This window comes from Bos mutus, chromosome 26 (assembly GCF_027580195.1).
Source record: "Bos mutus isolate GX-2022 chromosome 26, NWIPB_WYAK_1.1, whole genome shotgun sequence".
NCBI classification, from domain to species: Eukaryota; Metazoa; Chordata; class Mammalia; order Artiodactyla; family Bovidae; genus Bos; species Bos mutus.
The window spans coordinates 1136820-1155602 of record NC_091642.1 but is presented as its reverse complement, the minus strand read 5'-3'; the positions used below and the strand labels follow the sequence as shown (position 1 = coordinate 1155602).

The window sequence follows — 18783 nt, the reverse complement described above, 5'->3', positions numbered from 1 at the left end:
TTTGTGTTTTGTCCTGTGGACGCAGCTCTACCTTCCTCGTTTGTCAGCCTTCAGATGCTGAAACTAATTTGAATCTGCCAGGGACACGGCAGATGGGCACCAGGGCACCAGCGGGGCGGGGGCAGGAATCCTGCACTTATCAGAGCAGATGAAGGTGGCCTCTCGCCAAGGAAGGCACCGGCGCCCCGTGCCCGGCCTCACCTGCTCAGACATGACCCGCCCCAGGGGGGCCTCACACGTGCAGCTGAGGGGCTGGCCGGGAGCCGGCGCTTGCAGGCCTGGGTCCCACACGTGGGGCAGGCGTGCGGCAAGGGCGGGGCAGAGCACGAGGCGCCCGGGGGTCCTGTGGGACGGCCGCCCCCGGCAGGCGTGCACACACCTGTGGATGATGTGCTGCCCTCGCAGGTAGTCGAGGGCCAGCGCCATCTCGCAGACGTACAGCCGCACCGTGTCCTCTGAGAACTGCACGTTCTGCTGCAGGTGGTAACGCAGGTCCCCCCCAAGCAGCAGGTCCACCACCATGAACATGTCCTCCTCGTCCTGGAACGAGTACCTGAGGGCGGGCGCCTGCGCTCGCTTGGCGGGACGGCCCGAGCCACGGCCCGCCACATCTGCCCAGACCCCCGCGCGAGGGCCCGGGACCCAAGGCTGCGCCCACTGGACACTCCCAGTGACGAGAGCGACGGTTGTGGTGGTGGCGGTGTTGATGCTGCCGTTGATGGTGGCGGTTGTGGTGGTGGTGGTGAAGGTGATGATGGTGCTGGTGGTGGTCTGTGCGTGCGCGTGTGTGTGCATGGGGTCACCTACGCGGCTGCTGGCCCTGGGGGCGCTGTGAGGGGGCAGGGTGGGGGGCGGGCACCTGGGGCAGGAGAGGCCCCCCGGCCGCTCACCAGAGGTTCACCAGGAAGACATGCTCTATCTCCTGCAGGATCTCCAGCTCCCGGAACACGTTGCGGACCTCGTCCCGCTCAATGCACTGCTGCTTGTTCATGTACTTCATGGCGTACATCTTCTCCGTGTCCCGCTTCTGCACGATGCACACCTGGGGGCAGAGGGCGCGTCACCCCGCTGCCGGCCCGGCAGCTCGGCAGGTGCGACGGAAACCGCCGGACTCTCTGCCTCTGGAGGGACGCGTCTCCTCAGACCGCAGCTGAGCACCCGGCCCGTCACAAAGCCCCTCACCCTGGGGGCCGGGCTGCAGCACGTGGATCTGGGGACACGGTCCGGTCCACACAGAAGGGAACATGACGCCTGGAGGGGCTGCAGCTCAGGACGCGCGGGCAGGTCGGGAGGAAGACTCGCCCCTCCAGTCTCCAAGGGAGCACAGCCCTGCAGGGCCCTTGATTTCAGCCCAGATAAACTGAGACTGGGGCTCCGGCCCTCAGCAACGCAAGAATAAACGTGTGCTGTCTCAAGCCACTCAGCGTGTGCTCACTTGTTACAGCAGCCGCTAGAAGTGAATGTGGCCACCCAGTGCTCCAGGTGCCCTGAGGGACCCAGACAGGGGCGGGTTACCAGACAGCACCGTCCACTCTGCCACGAAACACTGCCTTCCAAGGGCCAGGGCCATGACGGACAGCCTGTCACCGAGCCTTCCGGGCCCTGCTGGAACCCAGGCCGGGAGAGAAGCCGGGGCAGGTGGCCACACCCCAAGGCTCCTAAAGGTCCTTCCTACACAGGAGAACACCCATCTGAGGACAAGGAGTCTTTCTGAATCTTTCCTCTCATTTCAGCAAAGTGGTCCCTTGGGAAGGCTGGGGCACACCCCCTGGTGGCTGCCCTGGCGTGGTGACACCCACCTGGATCTGCCTGGGGACAGCACGGGCCTAACTTCAAGTGCTTTCCTCTCCGGGTCTCTGTGTTCCCGGCCCGACCTGAGAATGTCACCCAGGAACACAGACCGACAGGCAGCAGGCAGGGGCCTGGCCCTGTGTGGTTCCATGACTGTGTTGGATAGAGTGCAGCCACGCCAACTGGAAGCCAGATCACCAGGTGGGCTGCTAACGGGGGCTCCTGGCCGAGGTCACGGGAGAGGGACCCCAGAGCTTCAGTGGACAAAGGCCCATTCCGTGACCGTCAGCCTGGCTGAGCCCCCGGGAGCTCTGAAGACCAGAGCCCCACCCCTGGGGCTGGTGTCCATGCTCCTGGGGATTCTCCCGGGCAGCCAAAAGAGCTGCCCCACCCCAGCTGCGGGGAAGGCCCCTGGGCCCTTTCAAGTGTGAAATACCAGCCCGTCCCACTCTCGGCCTGGAGCTGGGAGCCCTGGGGGACTGGCACTGCCTTCACAGGCCGCCAACCAGGGCGCGAGTCTGGGCCTGTGGTGCAGACGTGAGCCAGAAACGCAAGTGAAACCCTGACACTGCTTAGAGGCCAGGCCCCGGCTCCTTGTCGGACGGAGGCAGAAACACCACATCCTAGAATAACATCAGACCCTGCTCTGGCCACCGGCCAGCTCCTGATCACACAGGCCAGCCACGCCATGCCACCACTCGGTGGACACCATGCCCGAGGGCTGCGGGTGCGGCCAGGCGGCACATCCATCATCGAGCGCGGCTCACGCCCCCAGACCCGCCGCTCAGCCTGATCGTTCGGGTGCAGTGAGATTCTGGGACCTGAGATCCCCCAGCTGCCCACTGGTGGCCTGGGGACTGAAGGGGTCCTCTGGGGACTGAGGTCTGTGGACCTCAGGGGGCCTCTGTGGACCCAGAGGGCGCTTCTGGGCTGCTCTTGGCCTCAGCATCTTGGGCCCTGCCTGGTGAGGGGCCCTGCGCCCCATGGGGCCAGAAGGGCCCGTGTGCTGAGTACCAGGCCTGCCCCAAGAGCAGGAGGCGGTGGAGGGGCGTGGGCTGCCACGTGGGAGGGGCAGGAGAAGCCCAGAAAGGGCACTGTCTCAGGATGGAGATTTTTCCTCCTTAACTTGCTGCATTTTCCAGATCGCTTTTAACACTGTTGCTTTGAAAGCCAGTTGGAATGTTCGAAATGAAAATAAGGGTAAACGGCGTGAACAGCAGCTGACCCCCGCCCCAGTTCCAGCTCCGGAGCCCTTCTCAGGCTGAGGCTCCGTTCAGTTCAGGAAGACCTACGGTCCGTGGTCCCCGGGAGGTGCAGGCGGGAGTCCCCGGAGCAGCCCGTGCTCTCAGCGTGGCGAGGAGAAACCAGTGCCTGCGGAGGGGACCTCAGTGACCCCGTCAGTGCACAGAGTGCACCAAGGAGAGTCCAGCGCTCGGCCAGGAGTCCTCTCCTCCCACCTGGCAGCCCCGCGCACACCCGAGGCCGCCACGGCAGGGCCTGGACGCTCAGCTCTGGGGAGGTTCTTCTTGCCCGGGGCTGCGACACGCCGTCTTCTCCCCAGGAGGGATGCTGGGGCTGGGCCGAGCACCGTCCGCTCCGAGGGCCCCAGCACCGCAGCTCAGGGCTCCTCCGAGCCAGAGGGAGGCCGGGACGGATGGAGCGTGAGCGGGACCCGGGCCTCCTGAATCTTTGGGCTCTGTGTTCTGGAATGTTCTCAGCTCATCTTGAATTCTAGCCAAACCCCAAGAGTGCAGAGGTCAGACCTTGCCTCCCCGGGGGTTTCTGGAGCACACAGAAGGACCGTGACAGCAGAGCAGCCTGCAGAGGGGGTCCGGGAGCTGCCTGGAGCAGCGTGGTCTCCATGGGGGGCCCTCGGGAGGGGAAGGCAGAGCTGTTCCCTGGCTCTTCCCATCCAGGCACAGCCTAGTGGGAGGAAGACACGAGTTACAGCTGGTCTGTGAACGTGACTCTCCCTGGGGGTGGGTGTCGGAGCCCGCTGGCCATCCATTGACGCACACCAGCCCGGAACGCGCGTGCTACCCCGTCTCTGTGTGACACGGGTCACCTGGAGCCACACGGCCTGTGCCGGTGTCCCCCCACCCCCTTGCTTGAGCTGGGAAGCCTCCAGCGTGGCCCGTCCAGCAGCACAGATTCAGGACAGACTGGGTTGCATTTGACTCTCTGTCACCCGGCGGTCGCTGCTCTCCTGGACTGACCCGGGAGAAGCCCTAGGTCTCGGGGAGGCCTGCAGCTCTCGTGCTGTCTCTGGGGATGGCGAAGTCACACAAGGCTGGTGGGTATTGAGCCCACTGGTTTAGAGCCACGGTAAAGGAGGTGGGGTTTGAGCCCACTGGTTTAGAGCCACGGTAGAGGAGGCGTCCAGTTAAAGATGTTGCTTTCATTGGGCTTCCCTGGTTGAGCACCGAAGAATTGATGCTTCTGAACTGTGGTGTTGGAGAAGACCCTTGAGAGTCCCTTGGACCTCAAGGAGATCCAACCAGTCCATCCTAAAGGAAATCAGTCCTGAATATTCATTGGAAGGACTGATGTTGAAGCTGAAACTCCAATACTTTGGCCACCTGATGTGAAGAACTGACTCGCTGGAAAAGACCCTGATGCTGGGAGGGATTGGGGACAGGAGGAGAAGGGGACGACAGAGGATGAGATGGCTGGATGGCATCACTGACTCGATGGACATGAGTTTGAGTGAACTCTGGGAGTTGCTGATGGACGGGGAGGCCTGGTGTGCTGCAGTCCATGGGGTTGCAAAGAGTCCGACATGACTGAGTGACTGAACTGAACTGATATTACTTATATGTAAGCTTCCAAAGTTATATAAAATGCCTAGAAATTTTTCAATGTCCTCACAATGACTGTATGTCATAATTCCAATTATCATCTCAAATTGTTATATGCAACAGAAAAAAACAAATTTCCATAACTGCATAATTTTTACAATAAACTCATCAGATCTTTGACCACGGTTATTTTTCAGTCTTTAGCCATTTACAGATGGTTACTGTTTTACTGATCTTTCCTGAAAGCTTTTATAATCAACTGCAGACAAAAATCTTTCATCTTTAAAAAGTTCATGGAAAGGACTTTGATAAAGACCCTAGAATACAGGTATCTGGTAACTAAGACCACACCATTGAACTTGGTGAGCCTGTCTAAACTAGTGGGAAAACTGATGGGCCCTTTTTTATTTTTTAGATTTATTTTTGGGTGCGTCGGGTCTTCAGCCGTGCCCGGCGGGGTCTTCGCCGCAGCGTCCAGGCTTCCCGTCCCAGGGGCCTCTCCTGCTGTGGACGCCGGGCTCCGGGCGAGCAGGCCTCAGCAGCTGCCGCGCGAGGCTCTCGAGCCACGGGGTGTGGGCTCAGCTGCCCGGCACCCTGTGGGGCCTCAGTCCCCGCCCAGGGAGGGAACCGGCGTCGCTGCACTGGAAGGTGGCCACCAGGGAAGTCCCCTGACGGGCTCTGAAAACTGCTGATCTGAGACTAAGGAAAGCAGGAATGAATTAGACGGGGCTACGCGAGCTCTGAGGATGATCACCGTCCTCATGGCTTTTTGTCTGAGGCACTGCTGGTCCTTTCATTGCGCTTTCCAGGCTCATTATTTTTCTCTTTCCTTAAGCTATTAGCTTTCAGCAATCTGGAAAATTACACCTTTGTAAACAGAACCGAGACATTTATCTTCTCTCCCAATCTGTTCCCTCTAAAATTGAGACTCTTATTAAATATCCTGTTTTCATGAAAATACAGTTATTTATATGAGGTCAGTAGAATATGTTCTCCTATTTAATTTAAAACATTGGTTATGTTACCAGACTTTGGCTGGAATGTCGTATTTTAAAATGATGTAGTGGTTCTCTGGGTTTTTTCACCATGAGAATTTTTGCTGCAAGCAGAGACAATTGGCCATAATATAATTTTTCCATACAAGATAAAATAATAACAAGAGGAACATTTAAAGGGACTTAATGAAACATGAAAATTAACAGCAAAAATTTTTAAGAATTTTAATGTGAAAATAAAAATACAAAAAAATAGGGGCTTCCCTGGTGGCCCAGTGGTTGGGACTCCTTGCTTCCAGGGCAGGGGGAACAGGTTTGATCTAGTTGGGGAACTAAGATCCTATATGCCTGTGGCATGGCCAAAAAAAACTGAACTCATTTAACGTGTGTAGATGCATGATTACAGTGTATTTGGGTGTCTTAGAATTCAAATAATCAGGCAAAGGACGCTGCTGTTTCTTATCAATATAAGGAGCGTGCATAACTGGTGGCACCCATCTGGGTTACGTGGAAATGATCCATCACAAGCTCAGCCCTTGTATTACTTGGCTGGATTCTGTGCCAAGTACCAAAATTCTTTCTATGTCACGTTCTCCACCATCGAACGGCAAAAGCGCTTCAAAAAATATATGCTCATCAAGAATCAGATAACCACTTCCTTGCGGGGACTAGGAGGAGCCTGTCTTATTTTTCTGCCAACTCTAGGATTGCACAATACGTTGAGGAAAGAGCACATGAGACTGCATCAAGCCAGAGAGTCAGTCATCAGTGTCTCTAAGACTGTGCTGAACGACTCGCCACTTCTTTGATATTAGCCGCAGTTTGGAAACTTTGGGCTTTGACGGGTGGGAGGGATGGCTGTGCCCACAAAGGATTTGCTGACTGACATGTTATCATTTTCCAGTGTAGTATGCAATCTGGCGTTTACGGCATCGAAACCCAACTGTCAAACCAAACCGTCAACCAATTATCTTATCTTTGATGGCCAAGTAGATGTGCAGGGAAACTGCTCAGGACAAAGATGTTAATAGCGACAATTCCAGACAATTCAAATCAGGCTTGACCAGAAACTAAGGCTGACCTTACGGAGCAATGCTTGTAAAACCCTGTGAAGTTCCAGCCTGGTGCCTGCCTTGCGGGCTGCAGCGTTACAGAGACTGCAGTCACTTCTTGGCAGGTCCCGGGAATCTCAGGATACCTTGGGGACACTGAGAAGCGAGGGACTCACCCAAGTGTGTGAGTATTAAAGGCACAGTCTGCTGATGAGATGCTCAGTTAGCTTCTAGCCTCAAGAGGCTGTGCAAAGTCTGATCAGGAATTCCTTACAGAAGTTCCAGCAGAGCAGGAACCTTAAAAGGACCTTAAAAGGACCCACGTGTTCAACCTGCTCTCGTACTGACCTCAGTAATCAGGTCATGTTTAATGAGACCAGACTGGTTTTGCAAACAAATTAATCTTTGATTATCTTCAATAAGAAAGGGCGTGTCTGCAGGGAGAGAACCACACACCTCGTGGGGTGTCGAATGGGCACGTCCCTGTCAGTAATTCACGTTTCCAGTTCGTCTCCCACCCTTCTGATGTGGGATCAGGAGAAGTGAAAACTTCCCCACTAGCTGAAGTGGAACAGCTCCATATGAACCTCAGAGAACCTTCTCAGGTCGTGTGTGGATATCTGTGCTGGTGTGGGGGCAGCGCCCTCAGAGCTCACCCGACGCCGTCACCAGAGACGTTCCAACCGCGGCCCAGAAAACGCACTGCACCCGCCGGGGCCTGCCCCCAGCCCCCCAGCCAGCGTGGCCTGGAGGGCTCCCTCCTGGACGCCGCCCCAGCCGCCGCCCTCTGGTCTGACCCGGTCGACTGAGGCTTACCCTGCAATCCTCACTCATCACTGGTTTCCACTGGGGCCCAGCCTCCCAACACCGCCTCCTAAAATGAGATGCGACTGTTTACCCTGACCTACTCTCAGGACTGAGAAATCGGCTCGTGGATATGGTTCACAGCGGCGACTCTTCCTGGGCGTGTGTGTGTGTGAACGGAGCTGGGATGCACCCTGAAATACGCTCTCTGGTCACGATCACCTCCAGCCAATCACGCTCACAGACAGCAGGGTCAGGAAGGCGCCTGCCCTCCCCTTCCTTCCTGAATCCGGGGAATCACCCCAGGCGGACAGGCTCATCCTCGGGCCGGGAAATCGAGGCCGGGAGAACTCGGCGCGGTGGGCCTTGTTAGAACATCTGTCCTCCCCTTCAGCCTCCCACGGAGTCCAGCTACCTTAGCACGTGGCCACCTTGTCTAAGCCGGCACAAAACGTTCAGGTTTTGCTTGGTCTGTGGGTCCTCATTTCCTTACGAGGGCTCCCGTGTCCCCGAACTCACATTAAACAAACATGTGTGCACGCCTCTGTTCCTTCGACTTCAGTTCAGTTGCTCAGTTGTGTCCGACTCTTTGCGACCCCATGGACTGCAGCACGTCAGGCCTCCCTGTCCATCACCAACTCTCGGAGCTTGCTCAAACTCAAGTCCATTGAGTCGGTGATGCCATCCAGCCATCTCATCTTCTGTCGTCCCCTTCTCCCGCCTTCAGTCTTTCCCACCCAGCATCAGGGTCTTTTCCAATGAGTCAGTTCTTTGCATCAGGTGGCCAAAGTATTGGAGTTACAGCTTCAGCATCAGTCCTTCCAATGTTTTTCAGGACTGATCTCCTTTAGGATGGACTGGTTTGACCTCCTTGCAATCCAAGGGACTCTCAAGAGTCTTCTCCAACACCACAGTTCAAAAGCATCAGTTCTTCGGCGCTCAGCTTTCTTTATGGTCCAACTCTCACATCCATACCTGACCACAGGAAGACCCACAGCTTTGACCGGACGGACCTTTGTTGGCAAAGTGATGTCCTTTGACTTGAGTCACTTTCATTCCCACGTGCAGCTGAAAACCCCGCAAGAGGAGGGTGAGAGCCTGCCCTGCTCCGGCCTCCAGCCCCGCGCCCCCTCCCCTGTGGACTCGGCCTCCAGACGGCGGGAGCGGGAGGGCACATCTCTGCTGCCCGAGGCCACCCAGGCATGTGCCTTGTCACAGCCACTGCAGGACACGTCTTCCAAGCTGGCCAGGCTGTGAGAGCACCCTGCTTCCTTCAGTGCTCCTGACCAGGCCTGCAGGCAAGGACAGTGCCCACCTCTCACTGCCCTCCCCCGGTCACTGCCCCCTCCCTTCTTCCAAGTGGGCAGAGTCCAGCCAGCACCCTGACCTCCTGCACACCGGCCAGCCCGGGTCAGGGGGCGGGCAGCACGGCCCCTGCCGGCCCAAGACTGGCCCTTGGAGGCCCGCGGCCATCGGGCACAGGCGTGGCTGTCTGAGCCCCATGCTGAGGGTTCCCTGCAGAGTCAGGCGCAGCCCAACACACTCCAGTGGGGTGGCTGACAAGGGCTTCAGGTGGGCGGCAACCCGGCCAGAAGAGGCTGAATGGGCCTGGCCCCTGTGGCTCCGAGGAGCCCCCGATGGGGGAGCGGCCCCAGTGGTGGCAGGTCAGAGCCTGGGGTCTGGTGCCTCCCTGAGCAAAGGCAGTCCAGCCCCTCATCACACGGAGCAGCACCGATGGGAGGGCCGAAGCCTCTGCCTTCGTGAGCAGCCCCCGAGGCTGCGAGTGTGGGTCCTGTGAACCCACTTCCTCAGATGGGACTGTTCTCGCTTCTGAGCTTCTTCCTCCCATAATTGACTTAAGGCAGACAAAGAGGAAATGGAATTAGATCTAAGGTGTGAAAAGGAATAAAGTCTGGGGATCCTGGGGCCCCCGGGCAGCCCCGGGCTTTCCCTGCGAAACCCCAATGACTGATGACCCAGAAGAGTCGGTGACTGATGGCAGGGTCATTGCCATTTTAATTGAATGCTGTTCACGTTTTGCAGATTTTTTTTTTTGTTCCTGGAGCTGACAAGTTGGTCACAGCATTCATAAGGAAAGACAGTCAAGCAAAAATAGCCAAGAAAAAAACTTTAAAAGCAGAAGGAGGCGGGGACGTGAGCCCTGTCAGGTATCAGCACGTTATATAAACCTTCTGTGATAACGTGTGGTCCGACCGTGGAACAGACGGGTGGGCCACCGGATGGAGTGCAAACCCAGAAAGAGACCCACCTGCGTAAGGACGTTCAGTGTGTGATACAGGCGGCCTCTCAAATTTATGGGGAGACTAGACTTTTGATTAAAATATGGTGCTGGAATAACAAGAGGTAAAATATGGCCCATTCACACTATAAGTCAGAATCAATTCCATGTATAACAGGCTTAACATGAATAAGGAAACAGACGTGACTGAGGAAAAAGCAAACGCTCAACCCGGCTTTTCATGAAGAAATGCAGCATAAAGCTCCGCGATGCTCCCTCCTCGCCTGTCGGGCTGGCAGAGGCCCAGCCTTGGCAGCCACCCTGGGCGGAGCCCCGGGGAGCACGGGCCCCAGGGAGGGCTGGCGCGTCCAGCAGCATCACACGCGCATCCAGCCGCCACCCGCACCGCCTGCCTCTAGGAGCCCAGCTGAAGACAGGCCGGCTCCCCCGTGTGCGGCGCGGTACCCACGGCCCTGCCAGCGGCCTCAAAGCTGGGGTGCAGCCGAGCTCACCAGGAACACGTGTGGCTGCAGGTCAACGGGCCCTGCATCCCGACGGCCTGCAAACGTGCCGCCCCACGTGGCAAAAGGCAGCCTGCTGCTGGGGTGACGTGAAGGATGCTGAGAGCAGGGGTTGTCCTGGGTGATCCGGGGGGCCCCAGCGTCCTCATCGGGGAGCAGAGGCCTCTGGAAGCTGGAGGAGGCAGACGCAGGCTCTCCCCGGAGCTGCAGAAGGCCCAGCCCTGCCCCATGGCGACCGCAGCCCGGGGCCGACCCAGCTTGGACGTCCGGCACCGCGACTGCCGGGGACGCGTTTGTGCCACTGCAGCCTCGGAAGCTTGTCTGCTAGCCCGCCTCGGGGCCGGTTGTGCAGGGATGCGGGTGGTCTCGCGGATGAGCAGGACAGCCAGCAACACCGTCAAATCAAAAGCAGAGTGTGGAGAGAGTGTGAGCACCAAGCTGCCCGGCATCTAAGAAGCAGGTCCCGTGGACACGGGAGAGAGGAGCCAGTGGGGATACAAACCCAGCTTCCTCAGAGGAGGACTTGCAGGAGGAAGGCAGAAACAGGACAGAAGGAGCAGGGGTGAGGCCAGACTTGCCTGAACAGACCTGAGCCTGGGCCACGCAGGCTCGCACAGAAGGCCGCGTGCGGCAGAGGAGGCTCTCTGAACACTGAGAACAAAGCAAGAGGTGGCTGCACCCCAGGCCTCCAGCCCCCTGGGCCCAGGCGGGTCTTGGACGTGAAGGTGGCTGCACCCCAGGCCTCCAGCCCCCTGGGCCCAGGCGGGTCTTGGATGTGAAGGTGGCTGCACCCCAGGCCTCCAGCCCCTGGGCCCAGGCGGGTCTTGGCCTCCGGTTCCTCGGGGACGCGCCGTCGGCTCAGCTCGGGAAACGCTCTCCAGACCCGGCGTCCGCATGCGAGCTCAGCGGTGAAGGGCCTGTTCCAACCCAGGCACCCTCGTCTCACAACTAACTCACACAACTGCACAAAAAGCGGAACAAAACGGAGCAGTGAGGAAAACAGTCCAAACTGAGCATGAAAGAGCCTGAAGTCCCGAGCAGGCCGATGTGGGAGCCACTCGGTCGTGTCCTACTCCTTGCGACCCCGTGGGCTGTAGCCCACCAGGCCCCTCTGTCCATGGAATTTCCCAGGCAAGGTTGCCATTTCCTCCTCCAGGGGATCTTCCCGACCAGGGATTGAACCCAGGTCTCCCACATTGCAAGCAGATTGTTTACCACTGAGCCACCAATAAATGAGCCCTAGATAGAAATCAAGGCTCTACCATTAAAATATCACAGGGCACCGTGTGACCGAGCAATCCCATCACTGGGTGTGTGCCCAGGAGAACTGACAGCAGGGACCCAAACAGAGGTTCGCACTCCCGAATTCACAGAAGCCTGATTCACACCCAGGGAAAGGCGGAAAGAATCTCAGCGCCCGTCAGGGGACAAGTGGAGAAGGGAGTGTGGTCCATCCAGGACCTGGACCATCGACGTCCTGGACAGGACGCTGTTCAGCCTCCGAGGGAAGGAGGTTCTGACACGAGCTGCAGCCCGAGTGAACCCCAAGTACCTCAGGCTACACACGCTCCACCGAGGACCCTCTGTGATCCCACCTCACAAGCTGCGTGGATGAGCCTGACTCTAGAGACAGAGAGTAGAGTAGGTGTTACCAGCACTGAGTCGCTCCCAAAGGAAATCAACCCTGAACGTTGACTGGAAGGACTGATGCTGAAGCTGAAGCTCCAGTACTCTGGCCCCTAATGTGAAGAGCTGAGTCACTGGAAAAGACCCTGGTGCTGGGAAAGACTGAGGCAAGAGAAGGGGATGACAGAGGATGAGATGGCCGGATGGCATCACCGACTCGATGGACATGAGTTTGGGTAGACTCCAGGAGATGGTGATGGACAGGGAAGCCTGGCGTGCTGCTTCCATGGGTTTGCAAAGAGTTGGACAGGACTGAGCGACTGGACAAGGGCTAGGGAAGGGTGCTGTGAGTTAGTGTTAATGGGGAACAGAGTTTCAGTTTGGGAAAATGAGAAAGCTCTGGAGATGAAGCGGTGATGGCTGTACAACGACGTGTGTAGATCCAAAGCCACTGAACTGTATGCTTAAAAGTGATAAAGATGGCAAACCTTAGCTTATGTGCATTTTACTAATTTTTTTTAAAGTTAATACCAAGCCAACTTATATCCCAACTAATCCAGTCAAGAACCTGCTCAAAGGCCAGGGGCATGGGTCTGTGACTATGGGGACAGCTCCATGACATCTCTTGGGCTGCAGCCATGCGTCAGCCCTGCCCTGTGTGGGCAGCGAGCTGGGGCGGGCAGAGCGGTGGGAGCAAGTGGCCGAGGAGCCAGGGCTGGGACCCATGAGTGCGGCCCTTGATGGGAAAACCAGGTCTGGGTGCATGCGGTGAGCACCCAGGCCCAGGATGGGGGCTGCAGGGCCCTGAGGATGCTGTTGACGCCCACCACTGCCTTTCCTTCAGAGATGCTGCCCACGGCTCCCGAGACCACCCGAGCGGCAGCAGTTGAGGTGTGGTGGGAAGGTGGAGCCTGGGCTGGAGGTCCATGGCATGGCGCATAGGCACCGACTTCTAAGAGCCAGTGTCCAGATCTGGCACCGGACATCTCAGGAGAAGGAGTGAAGAGCCTGCTCAGGGGGCTGGAAGCTGACGGCAAGGGCCAGAGCCGAGCACGGGCTGAAGGCAAAGCTGTCTCCAGCAGCACCCCTGCCCTGGGCGGCTGCAGACGGCCAGGCTCGCATTCCATTCCAGAACCCGGCACGTCTGAGCCTCAGCCACAGCCGCCCTCTCCCCCAGAGCATCTCCGCCATGAGGGAGGCACTGAACCCAGAGGGGCTCCTGCTGTGCTAACTCAGCGAGACGTCAAAGCCGCGCTGCGGAGGGCTGAGCACTCACCATCCTCCGAGCCGTTGCCACAGCAACCGTGAGCACAGGCTTCTCACTCAGATGGCAGCAGGGGGGAGGTTGGGCGAGGTGGCCTCCCCAGGGGGCCTTGAAAACAGGGAGAGAGGCATAGCCGGGAGGCTGCCCCGCCTGCAACCCGTCGCCCGCCCCCCTGCCCGCACCTGCAGTGTCCGCCTGAGGATCGGGGTCAGGAGAGTCCTCAGGTGGCTGGGACCATCTCAGTCCTCTCCCCGTAAACTGGCATGGCCCGGGTACTGGCCACTCTGTCCCCTGAGGCAGGCGCTTCCCTTTCAGCCCCAGATAATTTCCCATCAGCCCTGCAGGAGCGAGAAGGCAGGGCGCCCATCTCACACGGGCGGGGCCCAGGTGGCCAGAGAAGGGTCCCCAGGTCTCCCACCGGAGAAGTGCCCCCATCCCTGCCCTGTTTCACAGCGAGTGTCCTGCCTCGGACCCCACGGCCTCCCGATGGGCCCGGGCTGCAGGAGGGCAGAGGGTGGCTAGGCCCACCCACCCAAACACCGACGGTGCAGGCACCCCAGAGGCCCTGTGGCAGCCCAGCCCAGCCTTCATGCAAACGCAAAGGAAAAGGGTGCTGTGAGGTGCAGGGTACGCAGGGCAATGGGTAAGAGGAGGCCTGGGTAGTGGTGGCAGGAACCACCTACAGTCAGGACCAGGCCTGGGGGGCACAGGGGCCGGGGCGCAGGAGAGAGCTGGGGTGCCCCTGGTCAACGAGTACGTCCTGCCCACTGTGCGGAGCACTGTGTCCAGGGCCGGGCCCTCTGGGACTTGCAGAGGGACGCCCCAGCCCGGCCCCCAGGAGGTGGTCTCCTTCCACAGGGCTGTGCCTACCAGAAGCCTCGACATCCGCTTCCTGATACTGCCCGGCTGGCCGGCTGCCCACTGCTGGGGGCTCTGCAGACCCACCCCTGCCCCCCGGACGGCATCAGCAGGAACGTAACACTTCGGTGCAGAGAATATCGAGCCCCAAACGCCCCCGGCTAAGCCAGGATGGGGCCTCGCTGTTCCCGGGACGGGTCACCCACATGTGGCAAAGCAAGGGCCCAGCCGCCCACCCACACCTGGGGAGGGTGCGGGAGCCACCACCGGGGCCGCCCCGCCCCCCGCCCGGCACGCCCTGCCCTCGGCAGCTGCAGGGAGGCAGAGGGCAGCGGGGACAGAGGGCAGGACGGTGGGCGGGGACACAGAAGCCACCATCTCCAATAAACCGGAAGGAAGGCTGGAAAAGAGAACCATCCGCAGCGACAAAGAAGATGATACATAACAGCTTGACATGAAACAACCATGCGAGCAACATACAACAAACACGACAGAAGCGTGAGGGTCCCCAGCTGCGCACGACGCCAACTTTCCTCCCATTTAATCTTAAGGTGCAAGTCCTGCCCACATTTCAGTGAGGTTATTTCTGAGCTTGACAAAACATATTTGAAAGTTCAACGAGAAATACGAGTACATGAGAGCAGCTGATGCCGTGCAGGGGCACGAGCCGGGCTGGAAACGCGCTGAAGGCCCCGGGTTAGAATAAACGGAGTCCCCGAGTCAGTGTGCAGCCCCGAGGACTCCGACGGACGGATGACAGAGCAGCAGAGTTGGCCGATTAAAAATGCTCCATTCCAGATGAAGTGCTTTTCCAAAACGGAATGCTTTCTTTGTTCTGAGTATCTCAGTAGTAACACTGGTTGTAAACAAAAGGCCAGAGTGAGGCACAGCCCCAGGCAGGCCCAGCGGAGAGGACGGCCTCCTGAGAACGCAGTGAGGGGGCCGGGCAGGCAGGAGAGGAAGGCCAGAGTGAGGCACAGCCCAGGTGAGGACAGGGACAGGCACAGCCCCAGCCCCTGAGGACAGGGAGGCTGCGTGGAGGCCCGAGGAGGAGGCCCGCGGGCAGGAGAGGAAGGCCAGAGTGAGGCACAGCCCCAGGTGGGCCCGGCGGAGAGGACGGCCTCCTGAGAACACAGGGAGGCTGCCTGGAGGCCCGAGGAGGGGGCCGGGTGGGCAGGAGAGGAAGGCGGGGCGAGGGGGAGGCAGTGATAGGAGCGGGGAGGCAGCGGCTCCTGGGCAGGTTGCATCTGGGAAGGCGGGCAGGTATTTGATTCTTGCCTCCACCGCCCACCACCCACCGCCAGGAAGAAGGTGGGGAAGCGACAGACGTTTGATCTAAAAGTAAACACACAGCTTCCGTGTCCTCAGGTAACCAGAGCCCCAGGAAGAGAGTCCAAGCTTTTGGGAGGAGCAGCAAAAAGGGCCAAGGACGCCCCCACCTGCACAGCAGCCCGTGGCCCCAGCCCGAGGATCACCGTGGTCTTGGAAGGTGCTCTGGGGGTGCCCCTCAACCGAGCCTGCCCTGATCCACGCGCTCAGGGGCTCCGAGCGCCCATCAGCAGGTCCTGCGGTAACCCTGCCAAGTGTGGCCTGGGGCTGGAGACCAGTTTCCTGGATGCAGAACAGACCTTGCCTACGGTGCTGGGGAGGCCCCGCTGCACAGACACAGACACAGACACACACACAGACACACACGTACACACACGCAGGTACACACACACAGAGATACACAGACACACACGTGTACACATACACAGGTACACACACAGAGAGACACACAGACACACACACGTACACACAGCAGGTACACACAGAGACACACAGACACACACATGTACACACAGATGCACACATGTACACACATGCAGGCACACAGACACACAGACACACATGTACACACACGCAGGTACACACACACATAGATACACAGACACACACATGTACACATACACAGGTACACACACAGAGAGACACACAGACACACACACGTACACACAGCAGGTACACACAGAGACACACAGATACACATGTACACACAGATGCACACATGTACACACACGCAGGCACACACAGACACACATGTACACACACGCAGGTACACACACACGTGTACACATACACAGGTACACACACAGAGAGACACACAGACACACACACGTACACACAGCAGGTACACACAGAGACACACAGACACACACATGTACACACAGATGCACACATGTACACACATGCAGGCACACACAGAGACACACAGACACACACATGTACACACAGAGACACACATGTACACACACAAGCACACACAGGTACAGACACACAGGTACACACATACATACATGTACACACAGCAACACACACAGACATGTACACATGTACACACATGCGCACACAGGCACGCACGTACACACAGACACACATGTCACACACAGGCACACACACAGACACTCATAGAGATACACTCAGACACGTACACACATGTACACACAGGCACACACACAGACACATAGACACACATAGAGACACACACAGGTACACACATGTGCACAGGCACACACATGTACACACACAGACACACACATGTACACACAGATGCACACATGTACACACACGCAGGCACACAGACACACATGTACACACACGCAGGTACACACACACATAGATACACAGACACACACATGTACACATACACAGGTACACACACAGAGAGACACACAGACACACACACATACACACAGCAGGTACACACAGAGACACACAGATACACATGTACACACAGATGCACACATGTACACACACGCAGGCACACACAGAGACACAAAGACACACATGTACACACACGCAGGTACACACACACACACGTGTACACATTCACAGGTACACACACAGAGAGACACACAGACGCACACACGTACACACAGCAGGTACACACAGAGACACACAGACACACACATGTACACACAGAGACACACATGTACACACACAAGCACACACAGGTACAGACACACAGGTACACACATACATACATGTACACACAGCAACACACACAGACATGTACACATGTACACACATGCGCACACAGGCACGCACGTACACACAGACACACATGTCACACACAGGCACACACACAGACACTCATAGAGATACACTCAGACACGTACACACATGTACACACAGGCACACACCCATACACACAGAGGCAGACACAGACACACACACACACAGACACACACAGGCACACACACAGACACATAGACACACAGACACACATAGAGACACACACAGACAGGTACACACATGTGCACAGGCACACACATGTACACACACAGGCACACACAGAGACACACACACACACAGACACACAACACGGGCAGAGACACATTTGAAGGCTGGGCCATCACCAACACCCACAGAAAAACAGACCGATTTTTTCCAAGTCTTAATTATTCCACCTTAAATGATCCGCCTTGGAGTAAACTGCAGCCAGGTCATTCAATTGGACAGAAGTGGGGAGGCCCAGGCTTATGGGGGTAGCTTACGCCTGTCACACTTGAAAAGAAGCCTACTTCCTGGCAGCCACTGAGTACGGGCTCTGCTCTGGACAGCTGGAGCCTGGATGCAGCCTGAAGGCTGGACTGGGCCCTTCCAGGTTCCCCAACGGCCCCAGAAGGAGGCAGGGCCTGGCCTCGGGCAGGCAGACCCTTCCTCCCAGGCCCCTCCCCACGGGAGCCCCGTAAGTCCTGGGTCAGGGGCCCACGGCCAATGTGTGGAAAACAGGGCAGCCAGGAACCTCTGGGCTTGGAGTCCGGCCACATGTCAGGCTCACCTGGGCCGAGATAGGGAGACAGGTGTCCAGGCGGGGGACGCACAGACCGGCGGGGACTCCAGGGGACCAGAGCACAGAGGCCACAGCTCCTGAGTTGGGACCCAGGGCAGCTGGAGGGGTCAAGGAGGGGAAGCGGTCCATCCTCCAGGGAAGCGGAGCTGCCATGAGGCCCCAGGGGTCAGCGGCCACCCTGGAAAGCCCAGGGCTCTCCTTCAGGCCCCACTGGGCACCGTCCACATGCTGGGGTGGGCAGGGCAGCGGAGCTTCCTGACAGCTGTGCCCACGCCAGTTTAGGGCCCCAGGGTGGGGCGGGGGGCTCTCGATCCAGTGACAGGTAGGGGCTGGGGGCTTCTCAGAGCCAAGGACTGAATCCCAGTGGGCCCCCAGCTGGAAAGGTGAGGAGGGGCATGTTTAGAAGAAAGAAATCTGAGGGTGGCCTTGCTTTAGCCTGAGGGTGGGGTCCTTACGAGGACGAATCCAGGGTACTGGGGAGAGCTCACCTTGGTGGGGGGCAGGGGCTCCCCAGCAGAGGATGAGGGGCCCTTCCTCCATCACCCACAGGACTCCCCAGTCCTGAGGCTGGAGCTACCCTGGTGTTCGTGAGCTCAGCAGAGACAAAGCCACAGCCAATCCCACAGAAACAGGCCTCTGGGAGTTTGGTGTTTAATAAGCCAGACCCAGAAGCTGGGGCAGAGGTGGAGAAGACCCCACACGCCAGCCCCAGTGGAGGGGCGGGGAGCAGGAGGGGAGGTAGGGCTGGGGCATCCACACGCAGGCCAGCCCAATGGACATCTCTGCTTTTGGGGGGGACCAACCTTTGTAGACAAAAAAGTAATATGCTGATGGTTTACCATTCGTAACAACTACTTCTTTAACATGGCGGTTTCCCAAACACCTGCTCGAGGTGGCAGCTGGCTAAGCCCGGCCATGCTCGGACTCCCTGGGGCCCCCAGAGGCAGAGGTTTGACCCCCAGGGTCCCCCACAACTGCCTGGAGGTCACTTTGAACCAAG

The 18783-nt window shown here is 58.2% G+C and overlaps 1 protein-coding gene across 2 annotated transcripts in view; it reads right to left on the bottom strand.

Moving 5' to 3' along the window:
* The window catches only part of STK32C (serine/threonine kinase 32C), a 71119-nt gene that overhangs the window by 12083 nt on the left and 40253 nt on the right, over window positions 1-18783 (bottom strand). For both annotated transcript variants that reach the window (XM_070363581.1, XM_070363582.1), the window contains exons 3-4: window positions 891-1042; window positions 380-553 (exon numbers count right to left, since the gene is read on the bottom strand). In XM_070363581.1, the coding sequence (XP_070219682.1) occupies window positions 380-553; window positions 891-1042 (326 nt within the window). The remainder of the gene's footprint in view (window positions 1-379; window positions 554-890; window positions 1043-18783) is intronic.